Raw genomic sequence first — 17,416 nt, 5'->3', positions numbered from 1 at the left:
ATGTTAAGTCATATTCGTCGAGTAAGAATTACAGAATAGCAACGACTTCTACAGTTAAATAAAAAGCCACATACTAGGAATTTGAATTCAACCAGGATTGATTAATCTAGTTTGCATGTTGAAGTGATATAATCGGGTAAGTCGGATCTAAACTCTACAATGTTTCTCGTGATTGACTCTTTGAGTTTTGTAAAATGTTGAAATATCGAGACGTATAGAGATTTCATTTCCACTTTCCAGTCACTCGAACGCGACAAAAGTCTTTTGTTCCGAATGTGAATAATCAGTCATACAAGTAAAAAACTTTATTCGTAATAATGGATCTGGAAATATATTATCTCGATGTCAAGGTGATAAATTAACATTTTCGGATACGATTCAACTTTTGTTACACCGCAAGTCGTGAAAAGGATTAATCTCGCAAAAGATTAGGGTTAGAACCGATAGCACTTTTCACATAGTTACCGAGTAAAGCGGATGGTGGTTCTGTGTTGCCATAATTACTTATTGTGTATTACAATCTCTGTTAGAGCGGTTTCTGTGAGATAGATAATTCTTCGTTTGTGTATTATCAAGTCGCGAGCGATGGGGGGAATAAATTAATCTGAATGTAGCCGAGTGAAAGTCAGCGATCATGTTTGTCAATCCGACTTCAATTCATATAATGACAAAGTCAAAATATTTCATTTCGGATTATCTCGATTTTATAATATTGCGTATCGCGAATGAATTCCATTTCAGTGATTGACTCTCTTGCGTGTTATAATATGTTGAAATGTCGGGATGCGATAATGATAGCATTTCCATCTATTGTAACAAAAATAATTCGATTACTGATAGAGTTGTAAGTTTCAACGTTCTGTTTCAAATCAATGTGTGAATAATCCGACAAACAGGCGATCAACAATCTTAATATTATTGATAACAGACTTTACGATGTTTCCAGAATTTGAATAATATTATCTTGATGTCAAGGTGACAAATTAACACAGGTGATCGACTATTTTCGGGTATTCTTGTTGCACAGATGTAGTTGGTATTGTAGTGTGAAAAACCGCGGTAGGAGGATCGTGAAAAGGAAGGGTGGTGTCATCACCCCCGGTTTCGCGGCAGGTCACCAACCCGCTCATAAGAGCCCCAGGCACCCCCACTACACTACTTACGTTTCTTCGGCCGGGGCCACATCATCATATAAGACCGGAAACTCTCTGCGGGCCGCATAAAATCCCTCCGCGGGCCGTATGTTGCCCGACCCTGTTCAATACCATACGATAATATACCCTGTACACAGGTGGGCTCGATATTTTGGTGCTCAATCACGTAGAGGCAAGACTTTTCAGATGGAATGGAAGCACTGAAGATCTAGAATACCTCAAGAAGTAAGTGTCAGAGAAGCGATAAATCGACGGCGGTAGAGCTAGTCACATACGCGTTTACTGCATGGTACGCCCAACAAAATATCCTGATCTGAATTTCAAGAAAGGATGCGTTAATTCGTTAAGGTCCTAGAAACGGCGCTGCTGTTTAGCCTGTCCAGTTTGATAAAACATGATATCGATACGCCGATTAACTATAACCAGAGGTGATCAAGGCAGTCAGTGTTGCTGCTACGAAAATAAAGACTCTCTCTCCCTCTCTCTGTGTGTGTCTCTCTCAAGAAAAAGTAGAAGTAATGCAGTTAATATATACTCGAGTAGAAGTAGCTATTTCCAGGGCGTGTCAAATATACGCATAGGACGCAGAAAATAAAAGGTTCTGAAAAGTACTCCTACGACCTTCCGAGAAGGGATCTAAAATTCGTAAAGCATTGGAATTCTCATCCAACCAAATTATTCAATGTATTATTACTACTTGATCATGAGAATTCTAAGCGTATCCACCGCAGAGACGCTAACTGCACCTTAACAAGCGCAGTTTGTCAGCGCAATATTGTAATTAGTTTCGAAAAGTTTGTTCTATGGGTCGCACTCTTTTAGCAGTTAATCGGAGGTGGCCACTGTCGAAATTACAGGTTGTATCTTCGCGGCTAACGCATAATTACCAAGGACTCTGTTTTAGGCTACTTCGCAAAGCCCAACATGTTAAAAGTAAGTAGTTTTGCCCAAAAACTGTTTAGTAGTGGTGGAGAATGACGTATATAGCCCCAAAACGCAGCCATTTGGGCGAGTAGGCAAACCCTATAGTACAGTACTCAGACAAACTAGAAGTAGGCTACGCCGTTACTGACCATGACAACCTCTAACTATGTAGCAATCGCACTTCGTAGAACTGGAATCGGACAGTGAAATGTACGTGTGAATTATGAACATTCATTAACGGGACATTGCGTACAGCGCATCATCGCCGAAACATTTTCAGAACGGCCTACTTACAGATCTACTGCTGTCAATTACTGGAGCTATGTCGAGATAGCAACGGCAGCCATGCCCGCGCTTAAGCAGTCGGAAGGTCAACTTATCGTAGTAGGATCGCAAGGAGGTATTTCGTTATATACTCGAGATGTGGCGATGAGATTTTATGATCGTTGTTGTTACATAAAACTCATAGGTCGACCAGCTATGCCGAATATCGCTGCATATGGGGCCACAAAAGCGGCCGTCATTGTATTTTTCTCGTCCTTGAGTATGGAGCTCATGTTAAAAGGGGAGGATTACCCGAGCATAACGATATGCTATCTCGGCGCGATTGACACGGTCGGGGCCAGATGGGCGACTAAGTAAGTTTGGTAGAGTTGATATTTGTTCGTAGAGAACGAATTATCACAGTAAAGTAGGGGTGGGCAAACTACGGCCCGCGGGCCGCATGCTGCCAGGAACACCGTTTTGTGCGGCCCGCGAAAGCCTTAAGAAAGTTTATGCGCACTAAAAATGTAATTCTTGCAGCGACTTGACAATACGTTTTCTTCATATATTTCCCCATGACTATGACAAGTTGTAGTCTTATTATGATGCTTAATTTATTGCTGACGTAGTAGCCTGATTTCAAGACCGACCCATTTTCAAATATTTCAGTTCAGTGGTAACGTCACAGAAATTAAAAGCGGAAATAACATAATACGGATCACGAGTGCGATTTAGAATTGGCAACTTCGGCAATTTTATTACTTTTATTGCTGTATTTGGGACACCGATTCGCGCGTGTGGTAGGTATAGATTTGTCCTCGATATGTGTAGAAGTATATCAACTATATATATTGTAGAAGCGTATATATTTAAGGAAGCGCTGTCAGTATTGTCTGTCCTGGCGGTGAACCAAAAGTATAATCAGCAATTCTGCGAACGGATCGTTCCTCACGGACTCAAATTTACATCTGCTTCTAAGAATCGACACAGACGCCTTTCTCCCCAAATTTTACCAAATTGGTTATTTACAGCTTAAAAAAATCTTGTCAATGTTTCTGACGCCTGTACGTTATCATTTAATGATTGTTTGATTTGCTTTAAATATATGCATAGTTAGGGTTACCATATTTTGGAAATATGAAAAGAGGACAATTTTTCAGAATTTTCAGGCTTGCAAAACCGGAGGAAAATCCTGAAAAAATGGTAAATTTTTCTCACTTCGTGGTCGGTTGTCTAAAAAAAGGTCAATTTTCTCGCCAAGTGCCCAAAATCCAGTTTTTCTTCCACATTATCAAAAAAAGGTCAACTTTCCGGCTCAGTTCCCGAAATACCCACCGGAGCGTACTTCGGTGCTGATTTACAGCATCTTCGTCGAATTTGGCCGTGTGAATTTGACCAAAATTATCTAAAAAAAGGACAAAATCGCAAAATAGAGGACAAAATGGCGTCCTTCGCGGACGCTTTCAAAAAAGTCAAAAAAGAAGACAAATCCTCTTAAAAGAGGACGTATTGTAACCCTACAATAGATATCATCTCAATTACTCCTCGGCCCCCATTTAATTAAGTAAATAACATTGCGCTTTGATTGATAATCCCAATTTGATATAGTGCCGCCCGACAGCTGAAAAGTTTACCCACCTCCAGATTAAAAGGACACTGCGCCCTAAATATGTTGTGATCTAAAATTGAAGTTAAAATTGGGAAAAATGTTTGAAAGCAGCCATATTCCTCACAAAGTCACCTCATTCGAGCTGCACACGTGCGATCTCTATGGTGTTGAGGTCTCTCGCCATCGCTTCTTAGCGAAATATTTAGCACGCGACGGAGCGTTTTACCTCTACCAGAAACGCACATTTTAGTGTTATTGGGAGTCTGTGTATATTTCTGTGAAGTCATGTAATGCGCAAATGAATTTCATACTCCGGATTGAAATTCGTCTATATTATAGGCGGGGCCCCGTAATAGGTAATTTCAAATATTCTCTCAAACCAAATCATTGGATTTACCGGTAGAGCTAGCTAAGGGCGGGTTGACATCAGATAGCAAGCACATAACTATTCCGCGTCGGCAATCTTTTAGGCGCTTATTGACCATGGACAACTGGCCATGGTTTCGGCCAACAAGCGACGGCCAACAAGCGACGGCCACTTTTTTCCAAGGTTTTATTTGGTAACACACTTCGCGAAGTCGCATGTTGATCGAAACATCGTAAGTCTTGGTGTGTCGTGGAACTGTAATGGCCGGCGTCGAAATGTTTTATTAATGATGCGTATTTTTTCTTTGGGTGGGAAGGGTATACCCATATTAAAAAGTAAACATATATTATTAAATCGAGCGAAGCGCGGAGGAAACTTTTGAGTTGTATCAATCTCCCACAAAATAATCTATAATTTATGTTGATTTGCGAAGTGATCTTGAGCTCCGAGCTTGCCCCCTCCCCCAATGGAGGGTTTGAGGTGCGCGGCAGTTATGGCATGGATGATATGTTGACGTAAATTATCAAGAGAACATTTCCAATTAGCTCTTTGTCGTAAAGAGCACCATAAAGTTCCAGTTAAATTTACTTCACGAAAAATACCCTTTTGAAATAATGAATGAATGACGTTAACTGCAGTATTCGGCCGTGTTAAAATGGCGATGAAATTCCTTCATTCTTTATCGTGCTATTTTCGAATCAAATCAGGATGAAGCTCATAAAGGGATACCCATTGGCGGATGCGGCTTCAGGAATTATTGAAGGTATGTTGAACACAGTTGCGGTCAGTAACGAACTATTACTACTTTTTCTAAGTACTCAAGTTAGCACTTTTCAAGTGCATATGGCTGTCGTTTTCAACTACTTCTACTATCTGCACTTTAGATTTTGTAAAGTTTGTGTTGTTGTATCGCATTGAATTTATCACGATTATTATTTTCCGCACTCTGAGTCTCCGGAGGTATTAATATATAACCAGCAGAAGTGGTCTGCAATGGCGTATACTTCTACTTTGTCGGGATGATCATGTAGGTTTTAGACTATGTACTTCCTCTTCTTCTTACTATACTAGCCTACGTACTTTACTTAGGCTACTCTTTCATTTTTGTAAGGTAGAAAGTAGTTTAGGGATATGCTTGCAGCTTGCATCCCTTTTATGGGCGAAATCATCGGGACAATTGGGGCATCAGGACTCCTGTATCTCGGTATTTGAATATATTTTCGACAATTGCACCTATATTTGAAGAGTCGCTGGTAATTATTTTGGCTTATAGTCTCGAAGATGCACCCTGGATTTGCGAAAGTGTCTACAAGCGATTAACTGCGAAAAAGTGTGCGACCCATCGTCCAAATCGACATTTTTGAAACTACTTACAGGATAGTATACATAACTTCATTTTATACTTCTCCTTGAAATGGTTTAGTAAAGTTGAGTATAAATTTACGGGGTTAGTTCTACTTCGACCGGAGTACAAGCCTTGGGTACTTATACTTGACCACTGCCAAGATTTCGGTGACAACCGTATAATTCGGATACTTTATTTCGCATTTTATTATTTCGCAGGAGGTCTGAGGAGAGAGAGGTACGTTTACCTACCGGGATATGTACGCTTCACACCCTTGATCCGAGAAATCAATCCGTCGTTCGTCGATAAAGCTTTATTATATCTTATTTACGGAGCGTGATTCTCCTTTACTTTTCACCATGTATCGAAATGAGGCATTGCAGGCGTATTTATTACTCGATCGCTATCAATAAATTACACTTTGTGATTATAGCGCATTCTGACCGTGTCTACATGCAGGAAGGTCAACACATATTACCAGAAAAACAGACGCGTTGCCAAATCTATTTAGATACATAGTTTGCTGTTTCGGTCCTGCTTACTAATATATAATATAAGAATGAATCGCGTTAAAAAGAGGCATACACAATTGCAAACTCAATGAGAAATAGCTTGCAGAATTATCAGAAAGATGTGAAGGCGCTGAAAAGGTATGACACAGCATTGGGCAGAGGCTAACTAGGTGTGTTAAAATCGATTCGGTAATCTCCATGCCCTTGCCCACGTGCGTGCAGACCAGTATTGACTGAAGCAGATGCCGCCGAAGAGCTCTGAGTGAGGGATTGCTTCGCATACGATTTATTTATTTAACAAGTGGCGTAATCAGACAGTGCTCTTTATATCTAGCGACTGTTTCAAACGTTTTACCGAGACTAGTTATAGCTCGACGTCGACCATTTTCAGGTAGCCTTTACTCACTATTGATTATGGTTAGATGGTTGGATGCGCTGCTGGTGTCTGCGGTATCATACGCAGCCTATTCCTATTTTCACAGGAACGTCGATACGAGTAAGTGAAGCTTTATTGCTAATATCATGCATTATCATTTGTCGAAACACCCAGTAGGCAAACATCAATTTCCGAATGCTTCATGCGCTGGTACTGAGTGTACTCTGTGAGCGATGCAAGGTACTGCTCTTTGCGCAGTTCAGGATATCGATGTGACAGTACCTATAAGAATCAAATATCAATTCAAACTTCCACATACACAGTGTTGCGTTCAAGCCTAACAAACTGAGCCCCGCTATAAGTTACTACGACAGGTTACGCAATATGTGCCGCCAGCTAGTCAGGCGGAAATCATCTGGCGTGTGAATTACCCGAGCGTGACATTAATGGTAGCATGAGCGACCAGCGTCTTAACTGTAGTTCAATTCAGTATCATATACACAGCGTCTTGTTATTGTCATAGTTGGAGGAAATTATATCACCTCATGCTTGACCAGAGGTGGTTACTGGTCAGTAACGAACTACTTCTACTTTAAAAAAAAAAATTACTCAAGTAGTTTCCGCTACTTGGGTACTTACTCAAGTAGATCTAATTTCCCGCTACTTCTTATTCGTAATATTTTGTGATCTACTTACTTACTTTTCGCTATTTTCAGTTTGTCAAGTAGAAGTAGTTAAATCCTCCAATCAGTAATATAGCCTTAGGAATTTAAGATCTGTTTTCACGGAGTATCAACATTAAATTTTCCTAAAAGTTGGGTAAAGCCAAGAATTTTCGTCGCGCTTCGCGCACAGTGGATGTTATGGAGTGACCAGCAGAGGTGGTCAAAGCAGTCAAGAAAGCTACTCAAGTAGAAGTAGAAGTAGCGATGAAAAAATCTACTCAAATACGAGTAGAAGTACTTCTTTCATAAGCAACCTAAGACTACTTGAAGTGATGTCGAATTGACTGGCTTTAAATCTACTCAAGTAAGTAAGTAGTTCTGAAAACGATCGTAATTCGTTCGCATAGACTGTCAAAAGCCTGCAATGGAGCTATGCGGAAGGTGTAGAGAGCTTGATGCATATTAATTCATCCCAGGAGTTGTCAATTTTTGACAGAATAAGCAGTCGTGAACATCGTGGGATTGATATGGAAATGTGATACTAATCCTTTGTTTACGCGAACACCCCGTTTTACAGAATATCATGACATGGCGCCCTCCCCCGTATTATAGGGCCCCTAGTTCAGTCGAAGAGCAATGCAGAGAAGTTGTATGCGATACGGCTTTAACACTTTGCGCGATTAGTATACGGTAATTAAAAATATGGCAGATCGTAAAAATGCCATATAGTGCATAGCTTTATTTTCGGAAAATATAAGGCATTACTACACTTGCTTTTATGTTTCAACATGTTTGTTCTCCAAACAATAGAACTGAAGCTATAATTGGAACTCAACGTATAATACTCGTAATTGAAAGAAAAATACAAATACTAGTTCTAAAAAGCGGAAAATATATGTCATGTCTTTTGATCAGTAAGTTTCAACGGTGGTCTGCCAAAACAGGTCTAACGTTAAAAAAGTCAAAGTAAAGTTTTCCAGATTAGGACACGTCATGGGCTGCTAGGTATAATAGGTAATTGCTAGAATGCGAAACGGTAGTTTCAAACGTTATGGGGGGACATATACTTACTGTGATGAAATATTTGATATAGGCGACAATGCGGTGTGAACGGAACCTCGCAACCCGGTATCTAAATTATATTCAGCGATACTTTCGTTAAAACGCATTTGTCACTCCATATCTACAGTGCGCGAAGCGCAACGACAATTCTGGGTATTACATGACTTTTATGAAAATTAAATGTTGGTACTACGTGAAAACAGCCCCGAAATTCCTCAGGCTATCTTTCTTATTGGGGGATTTAACTACTTCCACTTGACAAACTGAAAATAACGAAAAGTAAGTAGGTAGTTCACAAAATATTACGAAGTAGAAAAAGAAGTAGCGAAAAAAAGATCTACTTGATTAAGTACCAGAAGTAGAGGAAAACTACTTGAGTAATTCAAAAAAGTAGAAGTACTTCGTTACTGACCACCTCTGGTGACCAGTATGATTTCACTAAAGTATCGGTTAATATAATTTAGGTAGCGGGTTGCGTATAGTTGCGTTCACACCGCATTTTCGCCAATATGAAATATTTCATCACAGTAGATATGGCCCATCATAACGTTTGAAACTGATGTTTCCCAGTCTAGCATTTACTTTTCATATCGTAATCTAGCAGTCCATGGCGTGAATTAATCTGGAAAAGTGGACACAGACGTTTTTAAGCTTCAGACCTGCTTTAGCACACCACCTTTGAAACTTTCTGGACCAAAGACATGAAGTACATTATCCGCTTTTTAAAGTAGTTTTTTTATTTCAATTCCTTTCAATTCCTAGTATCATAGTTTGAGTTATAATTAGTTTCAGTTCTTTCCTCCGGAGAACATACATGTTGAAGTATAAAAGCAAGTGTAGAAATGCCTTCAATTTCGGGTAATAAAGATACATAATATGGCATTTTTACGATCCACCATGTTTTTTATCAACGTTTACTAATCGCGCAAAGTGTTTACACCGTATCCGATACATCTTTTCCGTATTGGTCTTCGACTAAACTACGGGTCTTGTAATATGGGGGAGGGCACCATACCATGATATTTTCTAAAACGGGCTGTTCGAGTAAACAGAGGATTAGTATTGCATTTGCATATCAATACTATCATTTTCATTCCATGATGCGGACGAATGCTTATGCTGTCGAAAATTGGATACCTCCTGGTATGCATCAATATGAATCAAGCTCTGCACCTTTAACATAGTTCAATTTGCAACTTGTGACAATCCATGCGAACGCATTACGATCGTTTTCACAACTACTTACATGAGTAGATTTAAAGTCAGTCAATTCTACTTCTACTTTTAAGTAGTTTTAGGTTGTTTATGGAAGAAGTACTTCTACTCGTACTACTTCTCGTACTACTTCTACTTCTACTTAAGTAACTTTCTTGGCTACTTTGACCACCTCTATGTGCTTGACTCAAGATGTGATATTTTCTTAGAAACACGCTGGTAGGATCATCAATGCTGCTTGCATAAGTTGATCATATTATATCAGTTAACAAACCTCTTCGCCGCTGAGGTTATAATCTTGGTTTGTTGGAAATATAATTGGACTGTGGGTGGCTATCCTCACACGTGCTACACATTGTATATATAGCCTGGTATAGCATGCACCTGCACCTCTACGCCTCCGCATTCTTTAGCGGCGATCGTGCCTGACCTTTTCGACCCAATGCAGCAGTGGGCAGATTTAGAGTCAAACAAATCTCAAGAAATAGTATCTAAGGGCAGCCCGAAGTTTCCGTGAAGTCCTATATCAAAATGACCCCTTTTACTTTCGCCTGATTACGCCCTGTTTGCTGTAATCACGAAGGGACGATATTCTTGCCCGAGGAAAACGACGACTTTATATCACGGCTTAGTAAGCTATATGAGGGACGCTTTACGTACAAAAAGTTTACTTTTAGAAATATTAAAATGGAGAAGTTTATTTCAAAAGAAAGGAAGTACAAAAACATTTTGGATTGACTCCAGAGGTGGTTGCACTAGTCGGCGTACTACTGGGGCTGCAAACTATTCTGGTAGTTTGCAGATGCCGTAAGCCAAAAAAGTTCAGAACCACTGTGATGGTGTGCCGCGAACTATTTTTTATTTCCAAAGGGTGCCGCGAGGTCGGAAAGGTTATGAACCACTGCCCTAATACCTTCGTCTCTCCCTGATCTTTTTTTATGTCAGTAGAACGTAGGGAGGCAATTTCGTACAATTTGACGAATTACAATGAAAATTATGTTAATCCACACCTGAAAATCTTATTGATATATTTATCTTGTAAGGCTCCGTACGCGGGAAAAAGGTCCTTGTAACGGGCGCTAGTCAAAATATCGGAGAAGAAATCGCCTACCAATATGCAAAACTTGAGGCAAAAATTGTTATAACTGCCCGTCGAGAGCAGGTTTTAAAAAAGGTACGAGTGGGTGACTGTACACTGTATAGTCATAAACTGGTAGGCTGATCTACAAATTTTGTGTTACCTTTCAGGTCGCCGCTAAATGCCTGGAACTCGGCGCAGCGCAAGCAGAATATATCGTTGCTGACATGGCCGACGAAACGGCTTACCAGTCTGTTGTGCAAAAGTCGGTAAAAATAATGGGTAAGAGATTAATTTACCCATGCCCACCCAGTCTGTTGTGGAGAGGTCGGTCAAAATCAAGGGTAGGATGTTTTCAAGTGTCTACCTGCCCAAGTGCCCATCCTATATATTAATTCTTGATGTAGGGTTTTAAAACTATGTATTATCGCCGCAACGAAATGCTTCCAGTCGTACTGAAAAGTCGTTGTGAGTCGTTTCCAGTGTGCCCGTCATCCCAATAGAGCGCGTCATTTCTCTCTTCATTCGGCTTTTATCCCGTGTTCTCGACATATACAAATGCTGATAAGCAAAGCATATCGTGCGTTTTCAGTAATAAGTACCGAACTGTACAGGCAAACCACTTCAATTCGGCTGTCAATTCGTACTAAGCTATTCAAGTTGCCTTCAAGGGAGAAATAACATTATAAAACGTACCCCATTTGGGTATCTTAATTTTGTGCTAAGGATGATAATGAACATATAAGAAAACCAATGAACAGTAATAACTAGGACAAGTTTTTGTTGCACTAAAATCGCGAGCAAGTTGCACTTAATTTTATCAAAAGTTGCAGTAAAAAGTTGCATTTGTAATTTTTGTTAAATTATTAGGGTATGAGATACTCGTGAGGTTGCGTTGTAAAACCTAGTTCCTGTAGAGCTGTCAAACTTGTTACTTTGCCATTTCACTGACGGTCTGGCGCGACTGCCAAAAATTACATTTTTCCCGATACGCCGCAAGAAAATGACGGAAATGCGGGAATAATTTTCCCTAAAAAGCCAAACAGCATAGCGATAACCCCCGTCCCCTTAAAACAAATTAGGACAAATACCACCCCGTAAACCCCATAGGTCTGCAAACTTGACCCAAGGCATTGCAGAAAAACTCACCCTAGGCGACTTCGACAAAATCAATAGCCTTCGGGAAAAGGTGACCCTGCGAAACTGTAATTTTCGGCGGTCTCGTCTGGTTGTTCGTGAAATGGGAAACTATCTCAAATTTACACGACAGAAGTAATAAAGTGATCCATTTACATGTAGTTCTAGCAAGGCCGTGCTTGGCAGGGGGTAGTTAAACTTCTTGCTTGCAAGCCAGTGTGTCATAGAAAACAGTGAGATGAAGCTGATCTATCAATTATCATATATAGCTCTTTGGTATGCATATCAAAGAGAATAGAACCATACTAGAAATAGTTTATGGCATGTTTTTTTAAATCACTCCTTTACATTTTACGCGATATTTGATAAAACTTGCAGTAAACATTGGCATGAAAAACAGAAAAGTTACAAAAAGTTGCACTATAAAATCCCTCTCCAAACAGCTTAAAACATCATAGTACATCGATTCTGAGTGTCTAGGAAGCTGCTAGAACATGTAAAAAAAAAGTTGCAAACGTTGCAAAAACTTGCCCTAGTAATTATCATAAAGGGCAATTTTTTGCAACTTTTGCAATTTTTTTTACAGCTTCCAACAGCTTCTTAGATACTCAGAATCTATGTAGAATTATGTTTTAAGCTGTTTGGAGGGAATTTATAGTGCAACTTTTTGCAACTTTTCTCTATTTTTCAAACCAATTTTTACTGCGACATTTATCGAATATTGCGTCAAAATGTAAAGGAGTGATTTAGAAAATGCTATAAACTAGTTCTAGTAAGGTTCTATTCTCTTTGATTTGCATAACAAAGAGTTATATGATGCGTTAGCTGCATCTCACTGTGTTATCTATGACACAACGGCTTGCAAGCAAGAAGCTCAACTATCCCTGTCGAAGCTCGACCGTGTCCGAACAATATGAAAATAGATCGCTTTAGTATTTCTGACGTTTAAATTTGAGATAGTTTCCCATTTCATGGACGCCCAGGCGAGACGGCCGAAAATTACATTTTCACTGGGTCACCTTATTCATGCTATTAATTTTGTTGAAGTCGCCAAGGCTGATTTTTCAGTTGGGTCAAGTTTGCAGACCTAGCAGGTTTTGGGTGAGTTATTTGACTTGTTTTAGGGGTAGGGGGTTATCGCTATGCTGTTTGGCTTTTTTGGGGATAATTATTCCTGCATTGCGTAATTTTCTTGCTGTGTACCGGGAAAAAATATAATTTTTGGCGGTCTCGCCAGAATGTCCGTGAAATGGCTCAGTAACAAATTTGACAGCTCTGCAGGAGCTAGGTTATACAACGGAACCTTTCGAGTAGGGGAGATGTGGTACCGATTGATCACTGGGACCGAAAATACTGGAAAAATTCTCCATGATAATTCCATGATTACACTCCGTGAATTTGTCTACAATTACATGCTGACAGAATCTTTCCTCACATGCAAAAAAATTCGACCTGCGTGAGTTATTAGGTCTGTGACAAATGATTTACGTTTTAGGGGGTGTAAAGTAAATTTGAATCGACATTTGCATTTTTCTATATCATCTTTCAGACTAACAAACCCGCCATAATTTTTTATGTGAAGTGTAGGGCTTGTATCAGGGTATATAATGGCACATATTTTGTGAATCAATACCATCCTCGAGTGGACTATTTTCAAGTCAATTATAATATTTATGGGGTGGGGGACCTATGGTACCATAGCCAAATCAAGCAAAATAGATGGACCAACCAATCACTTAACAACAGAAACTCGCCTACATATATATAGGGTGTAAATCATAGTTATCTGGGGTGTTTTATCGCTATTACGAGGTATTTGAAAGTCAAAATGTCGATTTGCGGGTAATATGTATGTGGCATTAATTTTGTAAGTTTAGGCGTAAATCAAAACATGATTTTATACCAACATTTGAGTTGATATAATATATTTTATTCTTGAAGGTCACGACCAAACATTCTTCATTGGCTTGCTGTAGCTTAGCTTATAGTACACAACAAAACAAGTTAACAAATTTGAGTTTTTGAGCGTATGTCTGATAGGTCCCATGGTCGTGTGCCTTTGGACCCACCGGGTGGGGACCGATGACCCGTTCGAGCAACAAACTTTAAACGTTTATAAATATCTTTTGAAAAGGCGGATATTCATGTAAATGTCCGCGATATGTAGACCTTGTATCGAAGTGTTGAGACAGCAAAGGATCTGTTATTCTCGGCTGAAGATTTGAGGGCCAGAGATCATTTTGCAATTTTTGATCCATCGGTACCACATCTCCCCTATCTCACATCCTAGTAATTCAACAAAAATTATGAATGCAACTTCCTCCTGATTTTAGTGCAACAAAAACTTGCCCTATAGTAATAACTCATGGCCGTAAGGAAGCTAGTGGAATGGTAATGGTATGGAAAGAGTCAATAAAGTATGAAATGAAAATATCTTGTCCAATATCCTACAACACGATGCTCTGCGCACAGGTGGGCTCGATATTCTGGTGCTCAATCACGTGCTGGGAAGACATTTCAGATGGAATGGGAGCAATGAAGACCTAGTATACCTCAAGAAGTAAGTGTCAGAGAAGCAATTAATTTAAGACCAGTGCAACACAATAGAACGAGTAACATGTGCGTTGAATCGTGCGCTCATCTAAATATTTTTATTGGAATCTCGCAAAGAAGAAGTATAGGGATAATGCAGTAACTTTCTCATCGACAAGACAGCGTAATGGTGAAGCGTCCGACTTCTTGGTCGGTAGGTCGTGGGTTCGATCCCCGGCCGGGTCAGACCAAAGACCTGATTAGTAACACTGGTATCCATGACTTCCCTGCTTGGCGCTCATGCATCACTGGGATAGCATGGAGGGGTGGTGCAGAACTTGGAAAGCTGCACAAAGCTATATCTGTACCTTCCTTGTACTGTCCTTGTCCTTGCACATCAGGAAGTCGTAGTATGTATTTGCACAGATCATGTGTATGTCTATCATGAGTGTGTATATGCCGCAAAAAACATCAAGGACAAAATAAACTATGTCCTTTCCTTTCTACTGAAGTAGAAGTAGCGATTTTCAAATCTACTTGCAATGGAATTATAGTATGAATGGTCTGTAAGGTACTCAAGTAACCAGTTTTGAAAAGTATAGTTGGTCGAGCTATCGCATTGCAGTTGAAGCGACTACATTTGAAAATGCATAATAAGATATATGATAAGGATGATAAGTTACCGCGATAGGCGCTCTTTCGCGCGGTTCTTATGACAATTACACTGTCGAATGTGACATTCGATGATTTCTCTCATGAGAGAGTGATCACTTAATCCAAAATTACCTTGTATTTTTCAAAAGATAAAGTGCATGAAAAATCAGTAGCTCCGCCTATTAAATAAATGCGCATAGAGTCCAAAACACATCCATTGAGGTAAGTATAGTGAAAGTAAGCAAAATCCATTTGAGTACCACGAAAAAGTAAAAATACTTCGTTACTTACCCTGACCACCTCTGACTACAACAATCACAATTTGTGGAACTGATAATGGACAGTGGCAAAATGACATTTAAATTTGTATTAACGGGACATTATGTCTTGCGTGCCACACTTCATCGCTGACACATTTCGCCACTGCCTCTTTACAGATCTACTTCTATCAATTACTGGAGTTATGTCGAGATAGCAACAGCAGCTATGCCCGCGCTTAAGCAGTCCCAAGGTCAACTGATCGTAGTGGGATCACAGGCAGGTATTTTGATACACCGGAGACGTGGCGATGAGATTTTACGACCGTTGTAGGATTCATTAATATCCGTAGGTCGACCCGCTTTACCGAATGTCGCTGCGTACGGGGCAACAAAAGCGGCCGTCATCAATTTCTTCTCGTCCTTGAGCATGGAGCTTATGTTAAAAGGAGAGGATTACCCGAGCATCACGATATGCTATCTCGGAGCGATTGATACGGACGGGGCGAGATGGGCTACTAAGTAAGTTTGAGTGGAGTTTATATTCGGTCGTCGCGAATGACTTCTCTGATACAGTGCCGTTAAGATTTATATCTTTATATATTATATATTATATATATATGTTATATATTTAATGGAAATAGCATATCTGTGAAGTCCTGTTCCGCCCACAGCATTGACACAAACTGCAATGAAATGGGTATGGTTGAAAAACAAGCAAACTATGGTGTAGAGCTGGCATTTGCTTTGTTGTCGCATAGAAGGTACTCATTCGAACTCACCACATCATCCATACTCGTAACACGTCATAAAGAGGGACAATCGAATACTCGACTCGACCAGCCCATTAATACGTTATCACAAATGTTAAATCCATCGTATTTCGTGAAATGAACCTTTTTGAAATTATGGTGGTGATGAAACTCCATCATTTTCTATCGCATTCTTTTGCAGGCAAATCGGGACGAAGCTCATAAAGGGGTATCCATTGTCGGATACAGCTTCAGGAATTATTAAAGGTGGGTTGAACAGCGCCATTGGGAATTATACTAGACCTTTGCATGAGTGATCATTTGATAAATCTTAACGCCATGTGTCATTTCTTTGGCGCCTTTAGTTGTACTTCCACCGCGATTCCCCTTCCAATGTCCTGAGAAACTGTCCGTATGAAAAACCAACACTCACCCAGTGAATTCCCGCGTAACGGAATTGCCCACTGCATGCCGGTGAGATTGATGCTACGGCCGAAAGATTTTCCCATAGGAATATAAATTCTCGCAGTTTGCTCGCGTTTCAAATGTGAATAGACCTGATTTCGTAATAACATAGCTGGTCCGTAACGAAGCACTTACATTTTCCGAATATTCTCATAAGTGTTGGCTTACTTACTTGAGTGGTTATATGTTTTTAGACTACTTCTCCACTCAGTTTTTCAAACAAAACTATATTTGTAGTGGCATTACTCATTTTTCGTTAGTCGCGAATATGCACCCTGCAATTTCGCAAGCGTCCACCTACGATGAACTATGTTCAAGGTATGCGACGCATCGATCAAAACAACATTTTGAACCTGCTTACTTGTGTGCTTTTCCTAGCTTCATTTTTTGCTCTTGAAATAGTTTTGGCACGTCTTTGAAACTACTACGATGCCACCTCTACTTCTAATAGATATCGGTTCTCGGGTAATTTATTGGACAATCTATTATTTCGCAGGAGGTTTGAGGAGAGACAGATACATTTACCTCCCGGGATATCTGCGCTTCTTTTCCTTGATCCGAGAAATCAGTCCGTCGCTATTCGATAAAGCTATATTATATCTCATTTACGGTGCATGATTTTTTTTACTGTTCACGATGCATTCGAAATGAGGCATTGTATGCATATTACTCGATCTCTATCAATGCATTTATACTGTGTGATCATAGCCCATATTCTCGACGTGTTATCAGAGAAACAGACACGTTGCCAAATTCATTTACAAAAGTCATACATTTTTCTAAGCAGAGCATATAACATAAAAATTTTCAATATGTTTTATGTTAAACGTGGTGCAGAGCTTCTTGGAGGTACAGAACTTCAATATCGGCTACAATTGAATAGTATATTCATGTTGAAATAAACCCGAATATTTTCGGCTGACACTCGTCAGGGGTAATCGTCAGCAACTAGTATAGAGAATTGGAAAGAACATTGTATATCAACAATCGTATCACAAAATATGACGTGATGAAATGAGCATGAAAGCATGAAATGAGATCTCAAATA

The 17,416-nt window shown here is 39.7% G+C and overlaps 2 protein-coding genes across 2 annotated transcripts in view; both read left to right on the top strand.

Moving 5' to 3' along the window:
* The window catches only part of LOC145442612 (hydroxysteroid 11-beta-dehydrogenase 1-like protein), a 35,454-nt gene extending 29,361 nt beyond the window's left edge, over positions 1-6,093 (top strand). The window contains exons 4-8 of the mRNA XM_080320575.1: positions 1,292-1,379; positions 2,375-2,478; positions 2,548-2,716; positions 5,026-5,081; positions 5,882-6,093. Of these exons, the coding sequence (XP_080176701.1) occupies positions 1,292-1,379; positions 2,375-2,478; positions 2,548-2,716; positions 5,026-5,081; positions 5,882-6,003 (539 nt within the window). The 3' untranslated portion in view covers positions 6,004-6,093. The remainder of the gene's footprint in view (positions 1-1,291; positions 1,380-2,374; positions 2,479-2,547; positions 2,717-5,025; positions 5,082-5,881) is intronic.
* Positions 6,094-6,324: 231 nt separating this feature from the next.
* On the top strand, positions 6,325-17,109 carry LOC145442611 (hydroxysteroid 11-beta-dehydrogenase 1-like protein). The gene is made up of 8 exons (XM_080320574.1): positions 6,325-6,671; positions 10,537-10,667; positions 10,742-10,853; positions 14,181-14,268; positions 15,332-15,435; positions 15,505-15,673; positions 16,106-16,170; positions 16,865-17,109. The coding sequence occupies exons 1-8, from the start codon at positions 6,590-6,592 to the stop codon at positions 16,984-16,986; spliced, it is 873 nt and encodes a 290-aa protein (XP_080176700.1). The 5' UTR covers positions 6,325-6,589; the 3' UTR covers positions 16,987-17,109.
* Positions 17,110-17,416: the final 307 nt, after the last annotated feature.

This window comes from Botryllus schlosseri, chromosome 7 (assembly GCF_051294905.1).
Source record: "Botryllus schlosseri isolate E-star chromosome 7, Bs_hap1, whole genome shotgun sequence".
Taxonomy (NCBI): Eukaryota; Metazoa; Chordata; class Ascidiacea; order Stolidobranchia; family Styelidae; genus Botryllus; species Botryllus schlosseri.
This window is presented reverse-complemented; position numbering and strand designations above follow the sequence as displayed.

Bases quoted from the DNA above. Each gene is read 5' to 3' on its own strand.
- LOC145442611 (XM_080320574.1), top strand. From the start codon at position 6,590: ATGGTTAGATGGTTGGATGCGCTGCTGGTGTCTGCGGTATCATACGCA. The intron at 10,668-10,741 runs GTACGAGTGGGT...GTTACCTTTCAG, and splicing joins GAGAGCAGGTTTTAAAAAAG to GTCGCCGCTAAATGCCTGGA. The intron at 16,171-16,864 runs GTGGGTTGAACA...ATTATTTCGCAG, and splicing joins AGCTTCAGGAATTATTAAAG to GAGGTTTGAGGAGAGACAGA.